Here is a 24,286-nt window from a genome sequence, read left to right as displayed (position 1 = left end):
TTGCAAGATAGATCTAACGGTCTGGCGAAACACCACATTTATGCCACTCATAGTCATACTCCATCATATCCCGTTGCATCGTTCACAAAATAATTCTGTTCTCTGCCAGCTTCCCCGCAAGGTTGTCACTGTTATGTTCATCTACTTTGAAAAACGCTTGGACACAGTCCAGTCCCAAACGATGAAAACAAAGTTCCAAGGAATCACAAGTTAGTCGCATGTACACTAAGCAGCAGCACTGTCACACTTTTGTCGCATGCCGGGGTGGAGGCAGTACGTGAAATCATGATCGGCCGGTCACAAAAATCAGCAGTCTTTGATGTGTTACAGGTCGTAGGTTGATCAGGAAAGGATCTATTCTTCGATTCTGCAGGGTTCAGATTCGACAGTCAGTCAAGTATTGCCCACTGTCACTTCAAATTTCAACCTTTCGCAAAATGTAAACACTGACTCGTCCGCCATTTCAAACTGTTGCGTAACTGTCTACTTCGAAGAAAATAAGTAGGTCAGACGATTCCATTATAGTGTGGCCAGGGGGGTACAGTTTCACGGCACACATAACAATAGGCTGGTTTTAGTCGTGTTGAGTTGGGATGAAAAAAACCCCAAGATCTCGGGTATTACATAATTGCATTGAATAAACAGTAGTTTGATTTCTTTGGACAGAATATTGTTATGTTGTAATGTTAAAAAAATACGAACGGCACCTACCGTTCCCTTCACAGACGAGTTCAATTCGCCTCTCGTCCCATGCCGGATTACGCAGTGTCTTCCGCAGAGCGAGGAAGTTCGATTTTAAATGGGTCATGGTAGAATGGAGATAACCCTAGTGTGTTTGAAAATCAGAGACATGCTTTACTGAATTGATGGCGACTAAATATTTCAATTGTTGTGTTCCAATTGAAATTTAGTCGCCATCAATTCAGTAAAGCATGTCTCTGATTTTCAAACACACTAGGGTTATTTCCTCAATAAGATATTAGATACAGGTCACTTTCCCGAAGTATGGAATATTGGAATGATTGTTCCTTTGTTTAAGTCTGGAAGCTGATCAAATCCGAATAATTATAGAGGAATCTCGCTGTTAAATGTTACTGGTAAAGTTTTACGTCTGTTTTAGAAACACGAATAAGAATTTGTTTGGATGTTAATAATCTGATTTCGGAATCTCAAGCGGGTTTCCGTCCGGATTATTCTATGGTACACAATATTTTTATCCTACAGTGGTTGTGCAGCAAATATCTCTGTAGAAAAGGGGGTATATTTTACGTGGCATTCGTCGATTTTAGAAAAACCTTTGATTACATTAATAGGGGAAAAAAAGCTCTATATGTTAGTTATGAAAGGTTGTCATCGCAAAATGTATACAATATTGAAGAGTTTGTATTCATCAGTTAAAGCTTGTATAAAATCTAAAGAGGGCATCACACAACAATTTGAAACTTCATGTGGTGTTCGCCAAGGTTGTGTTTTAAGCCATGTGCTATTCGCATTTTTTGATAAATGAACTTGTAATTGATTTGAATAATAAAGGTGATCATGGAATATTTATAAGCCAAACTATTGAAGATATAATGATGCTATTGTTTGCAGATGATGTCACAATGTTTTCATTTACAGTAGCAGGTTTACACAGACAACTGAATGTATTAGATGGGTTTTTTGTAAAAAAAATGGAGTCTTGAGGTGAATACAGAAAAACACCCAAATATAATAGTATTTAGAAACGGTGGTATATTGAGAAACGAGAAATGGTACTTTGGTGATAAACAGCTAAAATGTGTTACTAACTATAAGTACTTAGGGTTAAATATTCTCCTCACCCTTTTATGGTCAAACGCTTGTAAGACTCTTGCTGCACAGGCATCTAAAGCAATGTTCTCTGTATTTCATATACTTAGTAAGAATAGATTTATCTCATTTATTACAGCCTGCAAAATATTTGATATCAAAATTAATCTTGTTTTATTACACGCAAGTGAAATATGGGGCAGTAATTATCATCATGTAATAGAGCAAGTTCATATTTTAAAACGATATTTAAGGGTGGGAAAGTCTGCATCCAACACGGCTATACTTGGTGAGACTGGTGGGTGTGATATGCTTGTATCAACTCAAACACGATGTATTAAGTATTGCATTAAGTTGTTGTAAATGAATGTTAATCGTTATCCATATCAATGGTATGTATAACTTAAAAATTTAAATGAAAATGTAATTGGGTGTCCAATATTACAACTATCTTGTTTAGAACAGGCTAATGTGTGTGGATATCACAAAAGGTTCGTGATGTAAATGTGTTTATTCTGAAGTTTAGAGAAAGATTGATTTACATGTACAAACAAACTTGGCATGGTTTTATTAGTAACTCGCATTATTTAACGCACTACTGTAAGCTGAAAGCAGTTTTGGACCCTGAATGTTATATCTTACAAGTGAATGATAAGTCTCTTCTAAGAGCAGTTTGTAAATTTAGAATATCCCTACATAATTTTAGAATTGTTACTTACAGGAAAAATTAAGACAATGGTATAACTAGTTGTATCTGTATAAATTGTAATTTTGGAGCGATTGAAGAGGAATACCATGTTTTTACGCAATGTACAAAATATAATGAAATTCGGCAAAAGTACTTGCCACAGCTGAATGCCATGCCTCAATGTGAACAAAGCATGTTAGAAGTATTGCACTCTAAAGATTCTAATGTTATTAAATCAGTCGCTCTGTTTTGGAAACATCTCTTCAGATAACATACATGAAATTATCACGTGGCATTGTAAAATATTGTATCTTTCAATTATATTAATTAAGAAATACAGTTTGCCCTACCACCATGTATAGTGCAATAATACACACTTTCGCCCTGAACTATTATAGTTAAAGTACGAGGACGCTTGCATTCAGGGCGAAAGTGTGCTTTATTACACTATACATGGTGGTAGAGCGAACTGTATTTATTTTCTAAGATACCAAATTTAATACTTTCTAAGGATAATTACGATTAATTTAAGGCAGAAAACAAACGACGGTGTCGGTGACCTAAATTAAGAATCCGCGATCAGGGCTAACTGGCGCGCTGTCTTATTTATGTGTCTGCCCCCCTACGTTAAGACGAACGTTACCAGAAAAAACCCAAATGTTTACGTTTGGATTAAATATATTATCTGAATTATTTTAATTACATCTGTCATTAACGTAAACCATATGGGGCAATATGAACGTCGCATTTCTACTACCAACGTTTAGATCAGTACATCCAGATGAAGCTGAGTAGTCAAAAACGCTGAAAACTTGTGAGTCGAATTGACACATTTTAACCGTCGTAAAACATAAACGTAATGTTTCCACCAGTGATGTTAGCTGCGTGAAGCAACTACAAACCAAGAAACGGGATGCAACGGAGTAGTGTACTGTAGGAGGCCGTACGAGGCGATGACAACTGACATGCATTGTGACGTAATGTAAAATGGTTCGATTACGAGGGGGCACACTAGAATGGCGCAGTGACGTGATAACGTCATTCAATTGTTACGTCATCAAGAAACTATACCTTTATTGTCTGATAATGTATTTTTTTTCGATTGTTCTAACCGCTAGGCATCTTAGAAAGGCCGTTAGGCCCACATTACTGAATAAATATGTCTGTCTGTCTGTATCACACTACAACATGATTCCACGGACACTGAGTACCTTGAGTACAGTGAGCGTCAGTCCAAGACCCGCACAGGTGTCACTCCCGCAGTTGTTCATCTTGTCACAGGCAGAGCGTGGGCTCAGCCGAATGATCCGTGTTAAAAAATACGCTTCCTTCGATCAAACAACTTTTGCAATCCTGATGATCTATTCTGTCTGGCCACAGGCACTAGGGGAACCCCCACGCAATGTGAGGCATGGTTCAAGAGCCAGACAAATCACATGTAGCAGGTGTCGATCTAAGCTGGGCCCCGTCTCGCATATCGAAATATAGCTTTGTCGAACGTTAGCGCGCGCAAAGGGAGCCGGGAACCAGCTTAGTGTCGATCCAAAGCGTCGACGCATTCTCCCAGGTCACGATTCAAGCTCTGATTCTGACTGTAAAACTATCTTGATACATTTCTTGATGCAAACTAGTTTGGCTCTCATTGTTTCCACTTCCTGTTTACAAAATTCATGAATTCAAGGACAGAAAACACATATGTATTACTATTAAACACACTATACAGTTAAGTTAGTTGCGAAAAACATATTTTTCTAAGGGAAAATGTAGACTCGCGTAATATACCAGTTTAAGATAACGGTAGTGAGATGACATTCTTAGGAATGAAGCCGCATCACATGCGTAAGAATATGGGGGTTCCCCACATCGCGGGTTTCCATAATGTGAAACTGTTGTTTTCATTTGACCTTTTCTTAGAACGTGTGAGTGCGTTAATATTTAGCGGCACATCGCTGATATTTATTTATCGTGAACAATTTATTTTTATCAATATTAAAATCAATAAATTTGGAACGTAAACTCCTGTCATCGAAGGACAGTAAACTACCCGGTTATGACATCTCTTAATTTAAAACTAGAACGCTATCACAAAAATCTTTCGGCATTCTCATAGCAGATGTTCACTAAAACCATTAGAGTTTATCAGTAAATAAAACTTAAGACCATTGTTCAACCTGGAGTTATCCTGCCCATGTAGCTTAAAGGATGATTTCTAATTTGTATGATACAAAAACACAACAAAAGAAATACCTTTCTACGATTTGCCGAATAGTATTCGCAGAAAACATTGTTACTTGTACAACACAACTTGAGATCACTGACAACCTGATCATAAACAAACATATTACCTCGCTACTGAAACAGTAAAAACGGCAACGAAAGACTATGAAACTGCAACATTTTTGTATCAGCGAACTTTGACCTCTACTGCGATTACGATCCGCGCTTCTTTCAAATTTCCGAACAACCTTGAATCGCCTCGCGTAGAAAAAGTATTGAATATTACAATAAATACATACATTAAACATAAATAGCACCCGGCCATGTGACCTATGAGACACTAAAATCACAAAAATATCACAGTTATGCAATAAAATTTGAGAGTACAAATAAAACACATCATTACACACATTTTAGGGACATGATCCGGGTATGCACGGGGAAAACAATGTGCATTTTATGTTGCAACGGTTAAGTTTAGTTTATGTACTCAGCGACGACCCTTACACTTTCAAGCAAACTGCACGAAATGCATTACTCCCTTCTAAAGCCCTGCAATTATTTCGTCATGCATGCACTCGCCGATCAGTTCGTGACGTTGTTGCAAGTATTGTTTTATAAGTGCCAGCACCGGGATTACCTCTGAATACACAGTGCCATTTAGAACGTGGTCACATGTACACGCTGTTATTTGTGGGATTTCACTTTCTCGGTAAGAACAGATTCTAGAACTTTTGTTGGGTTGAGTCCCATCCGGGATTCGAACCCACACCATCAGAGTCAGGCACCTAATCACCAGCACTCTGATTACTTCGACTATGCAAAATAACTCAATAAGGTTCGCCTACGCCACTGAGGATGTGAAGGATGGTCGGTCAGAAGTCAGAAATCATTTGGCATGTATCATCCCCGGCATGTTGTATTTGGGATTACACTTTCTTAGTAAAGTACAGATTTTTGTACTTTTGTTGGGTTGAGTCCCATCCGGTATTCGAACCCACACCCTCAGAGTCAGGCGCCTAATCGCCAGCACACAAAGTCAGACGCCTAGACCGCTTAGCCACCGCGGCTTCCACAAAAAAATGGAAGTCGGACAACTGGTAGTCTGGACTGCGGACGTTGTGTACCCCTCTGATAAGTGTTAATAGGCACGGCTCCCACGGCCGAAAGCTATGAAATACACAATGCCATTTAGAAAGTGGTCAAATGTAACACGTGTTATATTTGGGATTACACTATCTTAGTAAAGTACAGATTTTAGCACTTGTGTTGGGTTGAGTCACATCCCATCTGTATTAGGTCTGGTAAAGCAGACGGAATACACCCATATCTAAGCGCCGGTGTAAAAGCTACGATACCTTGTTCAAAGGATTAACCGCTACACTGTTGATTGCTCACTGTTGTCCAACTATATGGATTATTTACAAACACCATAGCCATCATAGATGCCACATTTGCTATCCCAGCTGACCAATGAGTGAGTGAGTGAGGTTTACACCGCTTTTAGCAATATTCAAACAATATCACAGCGGGGGACACCAGAAATGAGCTTCACACATTGTACCCATGTGGGGAATCGAACGCGGGTGTTCAGCGTGACGATTGAACGCTTCAACCACTGGGCTATAAGCCCCGCCCCTAGCTGACCAATGAGACACGACACCGATGTGAAACACATGAAACTAACGTGGTCGCTTGGGAAACGAACACCGGTTTAATATCCTAAAACGCTTATTATGTTTTTGGGTATAACATTGTTTCAAAGACACGTAATATCGACCATGTTTCATTATACAGTTTGAAATAAAGTGTATTGTTCGTTTGTGTGGATATTGAGGGATATCTCTCTCGGAAAAATGTAACTGCCCGATATTATACATGAAACCATTTTGGTTTTGCTTTAGATTGAACTCGAGAGGCATCCACGGTTTCTGATCAATCTGTCCCATGCATAAAAAATTCGATCATTGGTGATCAACTCCGGGATAAGTCGTAGATTACGGAAAGTAGCGAGTGGTGACGAATGACGCTCTATCCCCCATTTCAATGTTTACATTCATATTTTATTATTTTAATCAAGTTTGTCCCTTGTCATGTTTCATTATTTACTCACCACAAATGTTGTTACCAGAGCCAATGCTGGCAATATTACTAAGTCGTATTACCGAACATGTTAAACATCAGTAACAGCCAGACTTGAAGATTTCTCTAATTGAATTGAAGTAGTCTATTTGGTTAAAGCGTTCGCTCATCGGCACCGAAGACTCGAACCCTAACAAGGTTCGATTCACCACATGCGGTCATAGGGGCAATGCGTCAGAAGCCCATTTCCGGCGTGGTATTGCTGGAATATTGCTAAAGATTCTCTGCGTANGCAGTGTAAAACAAAACTTACTCAGCAAACTCAAAATCTGCAGAAACCATATGCTCTGAGAATTCTTGTCTGCAGGCTCGTGTAGATGGAGGATGCATGATTTATATCTGGAACTGTTCTAAAAAACGAGGGGTGATGGGATAGCCTAACGGTTAAAGCGAACGCTCGTCCCGCTGAAGACCAGGGTTCGATTCTCAACATGTGCCAATGTCGCCGGCAGCCGTATTTCTTCTGTGTTCTGTCCCAAGGCTGCATTGCAACGATCTCAGTATGAGAAGTTGTACCTGCTTCCTCGTATCTGACCCACAGCCAATTCACGGGCTTCTACCTGTGACGTAATGACAATTTGAACTGCGCGTTCTGTTGTCACGTGTCCGCCTCGTATGACGGCAGACAGATACAAATATTTCCTGATGTTTCTAATTCCAGGTAATAGACAGCTTTTTAGGAAACTCCGTCTCCTAACATTTGTCTCGGACAATACGAAGCCTTAACCTGCGACAGCAATACAATGCACTTGTATTAAATACCAATTAAGGAATTATGACGAACATTTGAAATTACTGCTAAATTTTGTCAACATGGTAATCTTCCTTCTTGTTAAGACCTAACATTTAAGAGAGTGTGAAAAGATGAATAGGAGGCGTGATACACTGGATTTTAAGGATAATGAAATCTTTGGCATTTATAAAATTCACTTGCGACTATGGCACCTACAAGAAAGGGCATGGAAACTAGGACCATATTTACCCACCTCTGTAATATATGTTCACAGATACTTGAATGTTGTTGGGTTATTTTTTATTCATGAACGGAATGTGTGCACATTTGGCAGCCAAATGATACGTACATTTCTTACGTTGGGCATACGGACCGCATATGATACTTTCATTTCCCAGCATGCACAAATATGTAAAATACTGTTCCTTCATGTGGTGCTGGTCATTTCGCCCACCTTTGAGATAAGGTCATTTCGCCCTATGGATTACCAAATCCTGACTATTTTATTCTCGGACTTTGATGCTGAGAACAGTGCTTTGGATTCACAGGTGTATCGGGTATTTTTTAATTGTAATTTTCTTGTTGCAAATATACACAGCTGTGTCAACATACTCGGTTCTGGGATCCTTAAAGGCACTATATCACACCAAACTTCTCTAAAAATAAATAATGCATTTCTCCCAATAATACTAAGTATCATCCCTCAGGGAAGTTACCATATCATTTACTCTAAATAAATGTACGTATTTAGATTACAATATTAAATTAGAAAGTTGAATTAATGCAACGTTGCATTAAATCGACTATCGCGCCCTCTACCGCCCGAACATTATTTCAAGCGATCCCCATAGAGTTATTTCCCTTGGAGCGCTGTTTACGAATACCATACACACAACTTGTGATTGAAACCAGTTCAGCAAACACCGACAATATCGCGTGCGACAGTTTTCGATGTACGGAGCAATCGATCGTTTATATTCCATATGTGGCAAGTGTTCTCTGTTTGGAAGCTGTTCGCCTCGAAGTTCCAATTATCGATTTCAGGCAACTCATAAGGGATAATGAGTCTTTTATTGCATCAATAGGAAGCTAACGTGAGTGCATACGCCCCTATTTATGTTATATAGACCAACATATTGTCGAAAATGTGTAACATTGTGCTTTTAATGCTGCCATGTGTTACAGACATATATCGGACGGCCGGACTGTACTGATATCGGATATCACGTGCTGATATCATATCGTAATCTCCTTATCCTATTTTATCAGAAGACTATACAGATAGGAAGTAACTTGGTATTTTTATTCTCGTGGCTATAATATGAAAACAGATATGAAAATTCTGGAATCAATCCACAATGTTCAACAAAAAAGTATCTTCAGTTTCTATTAGAAAACGTGTGACCAATTTACCTGCCAACCATTCTCTATTCCATTAACTCTTTAGACATATGTTACTGCTGACAAATTATTTATATGTGTGTTCATTTGATATATACTACCCATCAAAAGTTTAGACTCGTTTAAATCAATCACTATAAGGTATGTATGTACATATGGTTACAACGAAGATGAATTTCTCCACTAACTTCGGGGGAAAATCTGCAAACCTTATGCAGATTAATTGTACGAGGATCATGCATCAAATTGCTGAAAAGCAAATGCAAATATCGTGCATGTGAACAGCTGCGTTTTGGTTTAAAGTTTTGATAAAAAAAATCGCCATTTTTCACCGAGTTTCATCATTTATTGAACACATGACAATAAACTTTTCAACGTTACGAATTTGTTTTACAATACATCAGCTCATGTATAAACAGTACCTTTAAACTGTATGGGTTATTTTACAAAATCTAGTTCAGAACAGTTGACTGAAGTAAGTGGCTACATTTACACCATCCTCGATAATCTCCAGGGTATACCAGGGTATACGTTACGATCACTCTCATATAGAGTGACCATTAGGCTACCCCACCGCCCACAGGTTGCATTAGCATTAGGTTTATGAGGAAAGAAAATATGTTATGTCTATCGAATGATGTTGCAGTTGTGTGTTTAACTGTGTGTATTTCAAGGAAACAAGAAAAACTTGCCTATTCCCATTCACAAAGCATCAGTATTCAAAATGTGAGGACACCATCTCATTTCTGTTGCCATAATCTTGTGTCCAGCCGTTGAAGATCGGGGTTAAAATTGGCCTTCAATAACCCATGCTTGTCGTAAGAGGCGACTAACGGGATCGGGTATAGTCAGACTCGCTGACTTGGTTGACACGTATCCCAATTGCGTAGATCGATGCTCATGCTGTTGATCACTGGATTGTCTGGTCCAGACTCGATAATTTACAGACCGCCGCCATATATCTGGAATAGTGCTGTGTGCAGCGTAAAACTAAACTCACTCACTCCCAGGGGCGTTTGATTTGGTGCGCTCGGTTGGTCATTCAGGATGGTGGACAAATCTCACTTGTGGAGTTTAAGACGATAGCGTCCATTTTTATTGTTGGGTGAAAAGGGATATAAATGGTACACGTGCATGGTAGACTCATGATAGAACGCACAGCGGGGCCGGATGGGTCAATGTTCTCAGTGCGGAGACCCGTTCTGTTACTTACAATGCAGCAGCCGGACGGCGATTCTTCATCGTCGTCGTCGTAGTCGTTCGTAAGGCGACGGTCTTGCCCACCACATCGACCATTCGTGACCAACTCGTGTTATTCCGGGACAAGCCGAATAGCTTCTTGGAGGTTACGGAAAAGGGCGAGTGGTGACAAATACCGCCGTGGATGATCTGGGCCCGTATCTCTGACTGATCATGTCAGTCAGATTTTGCAGATAGAGATATTACCCTATGTGTAGACTAACGCCTAGTCCCTGAATATATATGATATTGGTAGTAACCAAAAAAATCCAGTTAAATTGAAACGGAGGGAAATCTAGACTTACTTCATTCAGGGTTTTAGCGTTGCAGGGAGAGCTAGGCAGTACGGAAAATAATGTGGTTCAGGGACTGTGAAACACACAACGCCACGTGGTGCAAGGTCACTGACCTATGCATACGTACATGCGTAAAATCCGCCCACGTGTTCACATAGCAGTAAGACTTAAGGCTCCTGCCCGGAAGGGGATTTATAAGAGGGGACAAACCAAATGCATTTAACCGAAAAAGGAGAAAGAATTTCGGTGCACTTTGTAATATATTGAAACAATTTAGTCTTTCCAACAAATGAAGTTTTAGAGGAACTTATTGAAATGGTTTAACAGTACTACAGCTTCTGCCGCCGTTTAGTTGGAATGAGTGCGGCGTAAAACTAAACTCTCTCACTCACAGCTTCTGTATATTTTACTGCATGTCACAACACAAAATATTCCTCAGTTTGGTATGATCATAGCTATGCTCGACATGTCCTCAGGGTTTATTTTGTTTGTGTGGTTTTATTTTCAGAAAATATGAGAATACCTACCTGGAACAGTCGGTCATCGAAGCGGACATTACACATCATCTTCTCCTGTCTCGTCTTTGCGGCTGTGTGTGCTGTCATTCGTCACTTCATGTTGAGGAAAGAAAACCTCCCGGTAAGTCATATCTGGTGAGTCATATGGTTGGAACCCACCCGTGGAGATCCGGATTAGAATTGATCTTCAATCAAACCCACTGGGTTACTAGATCTCCCGAACACCGGTCTACCACTCCCCAAGCAGGCACTCCTTCACTAGAACACTTCTTCCTGGAAGCTGAAACCAAGCGCAGTCTGAAAGAGTGACATAACTTCAAGTAACAATAGATAATATAAATATTGCCAGTGAATAACAGATCTCATCAACATATTTCTTCCTGGCTGTATATTTCTTTCTGATGTATTTCGTTATTTTGTCCTGGTGTAATCGGATATTTTTTTCTTGCTGCATTCTGTCATTTTGTCCTGATGTATTCTGTTATTTCTTCCTGTTATATTCATCACGCTGGAGACCCTATTTTGATTCCACTCATAGAAACAGTGTGTGAAGCCCGTTTCTGGTGTCCCCTGTCATGATATTGCTGGAATATTGCTAAAAGCGGCGTAAAACTCTACTCACTTATTCACTCCAAAAGACGAAGTAGAAATAAGTGATTCAATTTTTGCGCGTAAAGTTTCATTTTTCAAAGTTTGCTTGTGTTTGTTTGAAGAAAACATGCACTTCCACTGACTATAACACGCGTAATGAAGACGTGTCAATGTCGCCGGCAGCAGCATTTCTTCAGTGTTCTGTCCCAAGGCTGCATTGCAACGATCTCACCCACTCCTATTCAGTTATTTCTTCCTGATGTATTGATTTGTGTCTTCCTGGTGTATTGATTTGTGTCTTCCTGATGTATTGATTTGTGTCTTCCTGATGTATTGATTTGTGTCTTCCTGATGTATTGATTTGTGTCTTCCTGCTGTATTGATTTGTGTCTTCCTGATGTATTGATTTGTGTCTTCCTGATGTATTGATTTGTGTCTTCCTGGTGTATTGATTTCCTGTGTATTGATTTGTGTCTTCCTGATGTATTGATTTGTTTGTGTCTTCCTGATGTATTGATTTGTGTCTTCCTGCTGTATTGATTTGTGTCTTCCTGCTGATTTGTGTCTTCCTGATGTATTGATTTGTGTCTTCCTGTATTGATTTGTGTCTTCCTGATGTATTGATTTGTGTCTTCCTGGTGTATTGATTTGTGTCTTCCTGCTGTATTGATTTGTGTCTTCCTGGTGTATTGATTTGTGTCTTCCTGGTGTATTGATTTGTGTCTTCCTGGTGTATTGATTTGTGTCTTCCTGATGTATTGATTTGTGTCTTCCTGGTGTATTGATTTGTGTCTTCCTGCTGTATTGATTTGTGTCTTCCTGATGTATTGATTTGTGTCTTCCTGATGTATTGATTTGTGTCTTCCTGATGTATTTTGTGTCTTCCTGATTTTGTGTCTTCCTGATGTATTGATTTGTGTCTTCCTGATGTATTGATTTGTGTCTTCCTGGTGTATTGATTTGTGTCTTCCTGCTGTATTGATTTGTGTCTTCCTGATGTATTGATTTGTGTCTTCCTGATGTATTGATTTGTGTCTTCCTGGTGTATTGATTTTGTGTGTCTTCCTGGTGTATTGATTTGTGTCTTCCTGATGTATTGATTTGTGTCTTCCTGGTGTATTGATTTGTGTCTTCCTGTGTATTTTTGTGTCTTCCTGATGTATTGATTTGTGTCTTCCTGTATTGATTTGTGTCTGTGTATTGATTTGTGTCTTCCTGGTGTATTGATTTGTGTCTTCCTGATGTATTGATTTGTGTCTCCTGGTGTATTGATGGTGTTTGATTTGTGTCTTCCTGATGTATTGATTTGTGTCTTCCTGATGTATTGATTTGATGTATTGATTTGTGTCTTCCTGTGATGTATTGATTTGTGTCTTCCTGATGTATTGATTTGTGTCTTCCTGGTGTATTGATTTGTGTCTTCCTGATTTGTATGTATTGATTTGTGTCTTCCTGATGTATTGATTTGTGTCTTCCTGGTGTATTGATTTGTGTCTTCCTGATGTATTGATTCCTGATGTGATGATTTGATGTCTTCCTGATGTATTGATTTGTGTCTTCCTGATGTATTGATTGTGTCTTCCTGATGTATTGATTTGTGTCTTCCTGATGTATTGATTTGTGTCTTCCTGGATTTGTGTCTTCTTCCGATTTGATTTGTGTCTTCCTGATGTATTGATTTTGTTTGTCTTCCTGATGTATTGATTTGTGTGTCTTCCTGATGTATTGATTTGTGTCTTCCTGATGTATTGATTTGTGTCTTCCTGATGTATTGATTTGTGTCTTCCCTGATGATTTTTGTGTCTTCCTTGTATTTTGTGTCTTCCTGATGTATTGATTTGTGTCTTCCTGATGTATTGATTTGTGTCTTCCTGATGTATTGATTTGTGTCTTCCTGATGTATTGATTTGTGTCTTCCTGATTTGTGTCTTCCTGGTGTATTGATTTGTGTCTTCCTGATGTATTGATTTGTGTCTTCCCTGATGTATGATTGATTTGTGTCTTCCTGATGTATTGATTTGTGTGTCTTCCTTGGTGTGTATTGATTTGTGTCTTCCTGCTGTATTGATTTGTGTCTTCCTGGTGTATTGATTTGTGTCTTCCTGCTGTATGATTGATTTGTGTCTTCCTGATGTATGTATTGATTTGTGTCTTCCTGGTGTATTGATTTGTGTCTTCCTGATGTATTGATTTGTGTCTTCCTGATGTATTGATTTGTGTCTTCCTGATGTATTGATTTGTGTCTTCCTGCTGTATTGATTTGTGTCTTCCTGATGTTGATTTGATTTGTTTGTGTCTTCCTGATGTATTGATTTGTGTCTGTATTGATTTGTGTCTTCCTGATGTATTGATTTGTGTCTGATGTATTGATTTGTGTCTTCCTGATGTATTGATTTGTGTCTTCCTGGTGTATTGATTTGTGTCTTCCTGATGTATTGATTTGTGTCTTCCTGATGATTTGTGTCTTCCTGATTTGATTGTCTTCCTGATGTATTGATTTGTGTCTTCCTGATGTATTGATTTGTGTCTTCTTGATGTTTTGTGTCTTCCTGATGTATTGATTGATTTGTGTCTTCCTGATGTATTGATTTGTGTCTTCCTGATTGTTTGTGTCTTCCTGATGTGTATTTGATTTGTGTCTTCCTGATGTATTGATTTGTGTCTTCCTGATTCTGTCCTGATGTATTGATTTGTGTCTTCCTGATGTATTGATTTGTGTCTTCCTGCTGTATTGATTTGTGTCTTCCTGATGTATTGATTTGTGTCTTCCTGCTGTATTGATTTGTGTCTTCCTGCTGTATTGATTTGTGTCTTCCTGGTGTATTGATTTGTGTCTTCCTGCTGTATTGATTTGTGTCTTCCTGATGTATTGATTTGTGTCTTCCTGCTGTATTGATTTGTGTCTTCCTGGTGTATTGATTTGTGTCTTCCTGATGTATTGATTTGTGTCTTCCTGCTGTATTGATTTGTGTCTTCCTGGTGTATTGATTTGTGTCTTCCTGATGTATTGATTTGTGTCTTCCTGCTGTATTGATTTGTGTCTTCCTGATGTATTGATTTGTGTCTTCCTGATGTATTGATTTGTGTCTTCCTGCTGTATTGATTTGTGTCTTCCTGATGTATTGATTTGTGTCTTCCTGATGTATTGATTTGTGTCTTCCTGCTGTATTGATTTGTGTCTTCCTGATGTATTGATTTTGTGTGTCTTCCTGCTGTGTATTGATTTGTCTTCCTGTATGTATTGTCTTCCTGATGTATTTTTGTGTCTTCCTGATGTATTGATTTGTGTCTTCCTGATGTATTGATTTGTGTCTTCCTGATGTATTGATTTTGTGTCTTCCTGATGTATTGATTTGTGTCTTCCTGATGTATTGATTTGTGTCTTCCTGATGTATGTGATTTGTGTCTTCCTGATGATATTGATTTGTGTCTTCCTGTATGTGATTGATTTGTGTCTTCCTGATGTATTGATTTGTGTCTTCCTGATGTATTGATTTGTGTCTTCCTGGTGTATTTTGTGTCTTTGTGATTTGTTCTTCCTGATGTATTGATTTGTGTCTTCCTGCTGTATTGATTTGTGTCTTCCTGATGTATTGATTTGTGTCTTCCTGATGTATTGATTTGTGTCTTCCTGCTGTATTGATTTGTGTGTATTGATTTGTGTCTTCCTGTGTATTGATTTGTTCCTGTCTTCCTGATGTATTGATTTGTGTCTTCCTGCTGTATTGATTTGTATGATGTATTGATTTGTGTCTTCCTGGTGTATTGATTTGTGTCTTCCTGCTGTATTGATTTGTGTCTTCCTGCTGTATTGATTTGTGTCTTCCTGCTGTATTGATTTGTGTCTTCCTGATGTATTGGTTTCCTGTGTCTTCCTTCCTGATGTATTGATTTGTGTCTTCCTGATGTATTGATTTGTGTCTTCCTGATGTATTGATTTGTGTCTTCCTGCTGTATTGATTTGTGTCTTCCTGCTGTATTGATTTGTGTCTTCCTGCTGTATTGATTTGTGTCTTCCTGCTGTCCTGTCTTCCTGATGTATTGATTTGTGTCTTCCTGATGTATTGATTTGTGTCTTCCTGATGTATTGATTTGTGTCTTCCTGATGTATTGATTTGTGTCTTCCTGCTGTATTGATTTGTGTCTTCCTGCTGTATTGATTTGTGTCTTCCTGCTGTATTGATTTGTGTCTTCCTGCTGTATTGATTTGTGTCTTCCTGATGTATTGATTTGTGTCTTCCTGATTGATGTATTGATTTGTGTCTTCCTGGTGTGATTGATTTGTGTCTTCCTGATTGATTTGTGTCTTCCTGATGTATTGATTTGTGTATTGATTTTTGTGTCTTCCTGGTGTATTGATTTGTGTCTTCCTGATGTATTGATTTGTGTCTTCCTGATGTATTGATTTGTGTCTTCCTGATGTATTGATTTGTGTCTTCCTGATGTATTGATTTGTGTCTTCCTGATGTATTGATTTGTGTCTTCCTGATGTATTGATTTGTGTCTTCCTGATGTATTGATTTGTGTCTTCCTGGTGTATTGATTTGTGTCTTCCTGGTGTATTGATTTGTGTCTTCCTGATGTATTGATTTGTGTCTTCCTGGTGTATTTCGTTATTCCTTCTTGATGTATTCAGGTAATACTTCTCCATGTATTCAGGTAATACTTCTCCATGTATTCACGTAATACTTCTCCATGTATTCACGAAATACTTCTCCATGTATTCACGTAATACTTCTCCATGTATTCACGTAATACTTCTCCATGTATTCACGTAATACTTCTCCATGTATTCACGTAATACTTCTTCATGTATTCAGTTGTTTGTTCCTGTTTAATTTCCATCTTTCGGTTGTATTTATATAATTCTCCCTTGTGTATTCATTTGTATCATACTGTTGTATTCAATTGTTTCATTTATGCAGTGTTAACAAATGGTGTATGAAATGTTTATTAAATTGTAATGCTCAGTGAAACCATGTCAGATATATTCAGCAAGTCCAAGCCAGCCAACGGCATTTGAGCCGGAGACAGAATTGGTTTTATGTTACAATCAATAGTTCTAATGCTGTGCTCCCCAAGAAGTATACCAGTATTTGCAATTATTTCCTCAACTGTTAAGATCGGGTGAGTGAGTTTTTTATTCCAGCCATATCACGGCGGAGGACACCAGAAATGGCTTCACACATTGTACCCATGTGGGGAATAGAACCCGGGTCTTTGCCGTGACGAGCCAACGCTTCAACCACTAGGCTACCCCACCGCCCCTTTAAGATCGGGGTTAAAACGGTTTTCAGTAACTGTGTGCGTTGTAAGAGGCAATTAACGGAATCATTTGATAAGGTTCGCTGACTTGGTTGACGCATGTCATCATATCCGAATTGTTCAGAACGATGCCAATGATGTCAATGACAGAACGCCGTCATACAGCTGGAATATCGCTGATTTTCGCGTTAAACAACAATCAAAACAAATCAGATTGTTTCCTTAACATGTAATTGAGGTAAATCATTTCCTGAACACAGGGTCTGGTCTCAACATTCACCAGTAAGTGCCTTCATCGAGACATCACCATATTTATCATTGATCCAGTCGTTCTCCGGTCGTTGTTGGTCGTCAACGAGTCCACGCCTCGCTGTGTCCTGTGCACGGCTGGGAATGTCATCTCCCTCGGGGTAATGGAAGCAGACTGGGACAAAAGGGTAGGTGAACCCCTTAAAAATGGCAAATTCATTTGTGCCTTCCGTCTTCTGTAAGATGCTCTAAGATGTACAACTTTTCGGCAGGAAACGCCATTGCACACGTTGTTCAACTTATTCACACAACTCAAGGCAAGTATGTTTTAAAAGGCTTGGATTTGTGTCACTGTTGGTTTCGTATTTTAAAGCCTTTTCTTTGTCAAGTTATATTTTACAGTCTACGTAACTAAGTGAGAATATGCTACTCGTGATTAATCATTGAAAAATGATTGACGTATACCATTGAATTCATATTGGTATCATAATAGGGATTATTGGCAATAATGTAAGATAACACCGTACGAGACTAAGAGTATTGAGAATGTTACGCATCAAAACAACTCATTTCTTCGCCATACGTCAAGGGGGCAACTGTCTGATGTACACCATATGAAGGGCATTTATAAAAAGGCCTGCTCACCTTTACACTCAAAACTCCAAGACAATGTGAACCAATGGTTTACAATGTACGATCTCCACGTGTCTATCATAAGATGTGTTTGTTCAAATGTTAAGGGACCGTTCATAAATTATGGGTGGGTGTGGGTTTGGGATGATGATGATTTTTATGGAGAAGCATGTATAATGTTAATGATCCCTCCCCAATGTATGTACAAATGTAAGTGACACCCCATCATGTTCAAAATCAATGCCCCCTAATTTTAAAGCATAATAAGTTATGTACAAAATTTATGAACATTCCCCGCCCACACCCACACCCAAGATTGATGACTCCCCTACCTCAAGTACAAAATGTGTGACCGCGCCTTAAAATCATCATCACCCCCCCTTGCCATAAGTAGGCACGGTCCCTAAAGTTGATACCATACCAATTTTGAAGCAAGTGTTTGATAACGTACTGTGTGATATAAGATCATGACTGAATCACTACCAATATTCCTCATTCTGTCAAATATCAGAAGACCGAGTTTGTTTCAGGGTTCTGTCCTTCAAGATCTTAATGACCATGGCATTGTCCTTCAAGTGATGACCTCTCCTGACCCTCGTTTGTTAACGAGGCTAAACGTTCCTATTCCCACACATTACATCATCCACCAAGGAGGGATTTTCCGGCCTTTCATCCACCTGGTGGTGTTTTACAAAAGGGCAGACAACTTCTTGTGGCACAGTGCACTGGAACCATCGAAAACCACAGGTCTGAATTTATCATTTGGAAGGAATGCTGGAGCGTATGACAGGTATATTACTTGACCATAAGGGTTCGAATCACTGTTTGGACATTAATTTTTTCAAACAAAAATCGAGACTTTTGCAATCATATATTGTTTTATATGTTATGATTAACATATATTTCAAATTTGAACTAAATCGGTGAAGAAAAAACGATTTTAGAAAATTCTACCGCTGCACTATCATATATGATTGCAAAAGTCTAGATTTCTATTTTTAAGAATTATTCTGCAAACAGTGATTTGAACCCCAGTGGACTTGACAATACGATCCCTTTCAATTTTCATAAGAATGTATGCTAAAACCAGAGTCAATTGTACAATTCCAACAATATCATGAGCTGTTGCTTATAAATCACCGTCCAATAGTGACGATGCAAGGCGAATGTTTCCTGCCAGACTGGTGGCATCTGTTATTAACACACACAAAGGCAAGTAAATTGTTCATAAAGTAAAACATAGGAAATGTGGAAAAGTCAAAATATTCTATTGCATTAGACATCATTTCTGTCACTGTTTCTAGTTGAAAATGGAAATAAGTTACAGGAAACTAGTTATTCGACAGTTCTTGAACGTAAAGATCCGGGTTTGAATTGATCTTCAGCAATCCATGCTTGTCGTAAGAGGCGACTAACGGGATCGGGTGGTCAGATTCGCTGACTTGGTTGACACATGTCATCGTAACCCATTTGCGTAAATCGATGATCATGCTGTTGATCACTGGATTGTCTAGTCCAGACTCGATCATTTACAGACCGCCGACATATCAGCTGGAATATTGCTGAGTGCGGCGTTAAACAACAAACAGACGAGCAAAGAAACTGATGTCCAATATATATTCTGACCAGGTTCAATCTCCAAGGCATGACTGTAGACGGTATGAGGCTCCATTTCCCACATACAGTTGAGCAGTTCCTTGCCCAGATCTCAGAGTCGGAGTTTATTGAGTGCGATTACGAGAGGGCACAGAAATTTCTGGAACACAACCCCATGGTCGAAACTAATCTGACACAACGTGGGACTCGAGTCCTGTTGAAAGCCAAAAAGGTTCTTGATAGTATTGGCGTCACGTTTTCCCTCAGTTCCGGCACATGTCTTGGTGAGATTTCTTTTCATCATAATCATTCTAAACATTTCTAAATGTAAATTCTAGAAAAAGAGCATATTTGAACACTTGAACCAGAGTCGAAAGGAATTACTCTGACTGTTGCTGAAGTACACTACCTTTCATATTGAAATTTACATGGTCTGGATGTGACGTAAAAATTAATCATGTCTTCTTCCACACAATTTCTCATACACATCTTCATATCCGTTTCCTTCAAGTCCAGGTTAGAATTGATCTTCAGTAACCCATGCTTGTCGTAAGAGGCGACTAACGGGGTCGGGTGATCAGGCTCTCTGATTTGGTTGACACCGTATTCCATTTGCGAGGATTGATGCTCATGCTGTTGATCATTGGATTGTCTGGTCCAGGCTCGATTAATTACAGACCACCGCCATGTAGGTGGAATATTGCTGAGTGCGGCGTAAAACAACAAACCAAACGAAAACCATTTCTCATTACAACCTTTCTCTTAGTCTAGTGCATTGGCCTGTCTCTACGCTGAAGTTCCTTGTTCAAATCTCTATATCAATTCTAACAGCTCAAAATTGTTCGATTTTACAGGTTGGTATCGACAGTGTGACTTCATCCCTCATACTAAAGATATAGACATAGAGGTTCCTATCCAGGAGTTCAGCACAAGCATGATACCAGCATTTTTGAAGGCAGGATTTAAATTCCTGTCTATGGTAGGGAAGGTGAGGAAGTTTTAAAGAGAATGTTTAAACTTAACTGAAAGAAAGTCGGATTTGAGGCCTTTGGAGAAATTTTGTTTTCGCTTTTCTTTAGAGTAGGCAATATTAACCCCCTTCTTCGATTTGTTTTTAACTATTCTTTGATTAGCCAATGAAAATTATGTTTGGACTCTTATTTAGTTTAATCAAAATCAAAGACTTAAGGGTAAATGTTTTGAACCTTTCTTTAGAGTAGTCATCTATGGAACAGCATGTTAACCAACTCTCTTCCAAATTCGCTACAGTAGCAAGATAGGACATCTTCTACACAGCCACAACTAAACGCGTGATGCAAACTGTCATCACTTCACGTCTTGACATCCCAGCCTCATGCATGTCAAAACTACAGAGAATTAATAATGCACCAGCACGACTAGTGTCAAGAACTAAACGATTTGATCATATCTCCACAGTTTCCAGTCTCTCCACTGGCTTCCCATCAAACAACGCATCAGCTACAAGACTCTCCTCCTCACCCATAACTGCATCTATGATGGCTCTCACGGGTATACATCGCCACAGAGCACCTTCTGAAAAATGCAACTGAGTGGTGTCGGGTGATCCTGGCACAGTCATCAGCCCAGACAGCGAATGGGACTTTTTCCAGGAAACGCTGCCTAGTAGAACCCACCAAGAACTTTCCGGAGAATATGAAGGCTCCCCAACACAGTCTTCTGCATTATGCAGAGTGTCAGAAGGGCTGTACTCCCGGTGGAGAACCCGTGCACTCTCCTGATCTGCGCCAAGAGATCAGGAGGTACCAAACCAAGGGCACCGAGAACAATGGGGAGCCTGACGACAGTGTACTTGAGATGCAAGCTAGACATTTCAAAGGCGAGGTCTGCATATTTAGCATTCTTTTCCTGAATCTTGCCAATCACGTTGCAGTCAAAACGGACAGAACATTCTATTACTTAAATTCATTCATTGGCTTTATCAAAAAGGACAAGATCAGGTTTGTTGGCTGCAATTCTATGATGACAATTCCTGTTCTTAAAGGGACAGAAAATTCTATTACTTAAATTCATTCACTGGCTTTATCAAAAAGGACAAGATCAGGTTTGTTGGCTGCAATTCTTCTGAGGCTGTATATGGGCCTATTCCAGTGAAATTTAAAAGCATCATTTTCCATGACGCCCTGGACATGTTCAGGGTCGCACCATAGACCTCGGAGTCAAAGCCACAGGCATGGCGAAGACGATAGTAGAAACAACGAGCCATGCCATCATGTAATTTAAGATATGATGTTTGTGCCAAGGAAGGGCATCCACTGACTAGGTGTTGGACAGTCTGTAAATTCATTGCACAGTCGACATTTCATGTTGATGTTTTCTTTAAGAATCACATTTAGGCGATTGCGAGTGGGAAGTGACTGGTCCTGAGCAGCAAAAAGGAAGCCCTCTGTTTCACAGTTAAGACCAGCTGACTTCATCCAGGCGAAGGAGTCGATCGGGATTACTATTCTGTTCCACACATTGCATGTACGTGCGATGCAATGGCTTCTCGGAAAGCTTCTCCACAAATGACCACAAATGACCGACTCTGAGCAGACTTGGTGAATAACTTCACCTGGTTTACTCCCATCGCTGTACCGTCCAGCAGTACATCGCCATCAACAAAATCAACCTCAAATTTCAGATTTTGTTGTTATTATTATTATTATTATTATCATCATAATCATATCCATGTATCCGCTCCCTCGTTGCAGGTATCCGATAGTTTCAAAATAGCCTTTAAAGCTTTTGGCGTCAAGATTGATGTGAACTTCCTCTATGAGGAGACGACATATCTATGGTACGGGGGAACCGAAAGCAGAACTGGCCGTAAATTTAAGTGAGTGCTCACGGTTTGATTTGTGTTAACATCTTTATCACCAACCTACATTCTCCAATATGTGGATCTGCAAAGGTTTCTAAATTGTCCTAACTCACATTCATAAAGATTGTTGACCTTTTCGTTTGTTGGTTGGTTAACGCCGCACTCAGCAACTTTCCACCTCTATGACAGCGGTCTGTAAATAACATTCGTCCCAATCTCGAGGCTTGTTATATGCGAAAATACGACAAACCAATCAGAACGCGCGTAATGATTCGGGTGCTTTGATAAAAATAATCCTCAATTGTTTATGGCATTATGGTATTGTTTATTAGAGAAAGTGCGTTGGATATATGCAACATAATTAAGATATTACATCAATGATATAAATATGTTTTAATTACATTTTTTTGGGATTCACTCACACGTTTTGGATACATCACAAAGACACTGATATGAAAGGAAGGGAGCACAGTGCCAGTGTGGATGCCAACATCCACCACCAAGTGCAGTATGTTGACATTTGCCATCATTTATGACAAAGTGTCACATATAACTATGCTCACTACCTCTTGTGACAGATGTCCCATTGCTCGAGGAATGAGTCTCTGAACTCAAAGGCATTCTACACAAACATTTGCTGGGGGTTTCAATGTTATACTTGCAGTGTCATTTAAGAGCACATGGGTTCGAATCACTGTTTGGACAATAATTTGTAAAAATAAAAATCATGTATTGTTTTTGCGTGTTATGATTAACATATGTTTCGAGTTTGAACGAAATCGGTGGAGAAATACAGATTTTAGAAAATTATCCTGATACATAATATATAAATTATTGTCCCAACAGTGATTCGAACCCTTGTGGTTCTGAGTCTGGTGAGGAACTTTGTCCATTACTGAAAGCAATGCATATGGTACAAAATTCAATTTCAGATACATTTTGCCAAAGTCTAAAGTTTGCTGGACTGACTTCATGGGTCTCCGAGTCCGTGTCCCGTGTCCTGTTTTGCCCTACATCATCGCCAGCTTCGGCCCAAAGTGGAACACTTCAATAACGAGTTGGATCTGGACAGAAAGTGGTAGCAACGTGAAGAAGAACGGCGTGTGGTCAAAAGAAGACCGGGCCAGTTTTATGTATAATTAATAGTAAATAATACCAACTGCGTTCATCATTGAATTATGTATACTCAACCATTTAGACGTTCATGCAATGCGGGGCGGTGGGGTATCCTAATGGTTAAAGCGTTCGCTCGTCATGTCGAAGACCAGGGTTCGATTCCCCACATGAGTTCAATGTGTGAAGCCTCTCTTGCGTCCCTCGCCGTGATGTTGCTGGAATATTACCAAAAGCAGCGTCAAACCCACCATACCCACTCAATTAATGCAGTTCAATTATCCCCATTTTTCTTATAAACAGTCACGAGTTGACTAATTGACACCACCTAAGGTTCAAGTAAAGGTAATAAAACCCTTTCAACATCAGCAAGAAATCTCTGCTAAATGTATTTGTTGGTTGTTTAACGCCACTCAGCAATATTCCAGCTATATGGCGGCGGTCTGTAAATAATCGAGTCTGGACCAGACAATCCAGTTATCAACAGCATGAGCATCGATCTACGCCAATAAGATACGATGGCGTGTGTCAACCAAGTCAGCGAGTCTGACCACCCGATTCTTTAAGTCCACTCTTTGGACAAGCATGGGTTGCTGAAGACCAATTTTGACCCGGATCTTCACGGGTATCTGCTGAAAGTAAAGTCTATTGCTTAATTACGACTGCATCACGAGCATGTGATTATGAATCATTATCAAATAGTGATGATGTCTGACGTGTTGACTGAGACCTCCAGACGTTTCTGCAGAGACGGAGCGGAATATTTTTCACCAGATTCTGATACGACAGAGGCATTGATGTGTTTGGCCAACTAAACTACTATGAACTAATTGTGATTTGAGGTCATTCCTTCATGCCTTGCTTACATGCAGTATGAATCACATTTTTGTAAATAGAAGTGACAAAACTTTAATCACAACTTCTATGCAAGAATCAGATGACCCCTTTTTGAAATCATGATAAAAAGAGCAT

The 24,286-nt window shown here is 39.3% G+C and overlaps 1 protein-coding gene across 1 annotated transcript; it reads left to right on the top strand.

The window, feature by feature from the left end:
• The first annotated feature begins 5,514 nt into the window (after positions 1-5,514).
• Positions 5,515-23,754, top strand: LOC124255028 (fukutin-like). Its single transcript, XM_046688864.1, has 8 exons — positions 5,515-5,566; positions 11,016-11,146; positions 17,142-17,318; positions 18,294-18,553; positions 19,393-19,643; positions 20,214-20,347; positions 22,092-22,216; positions 23,134-23,754. The coding sequence occupies exons 1-8, from the start codon at positions 5,515-5,517 to the stop codon at positions 23,342-23,344; spliced, it is 1,341 nt and encodes a 446-aa protein (XP_046544820.1). The 3' UTR covers positions 23,345-23,754.
• The last annotated feature ends 532 nt before the right edge of the window (positions 23,755-24,286 follow it).

The sequence above is a fragment of the Haliotis rubra genome, unplaced genomic scaffold, assembly GCF_003918875.1.
Source record: "Haliotis rubra isolate DU_JTF1 unplaced genomic scaffold, ASM391887v1 Scf59, whole genome shotgun sequence".
Lineage (NCBI taxonomy): Eukaryota > Metazoa > Mollusca > Gastropoda > Lepetellida > Haliotidae > Haliotis > Haliotis rubra.
Note: the sequence above shows the minus strand (reverse complement) of the source record. Positions and strands in the feature narration are given on the sequence as shown.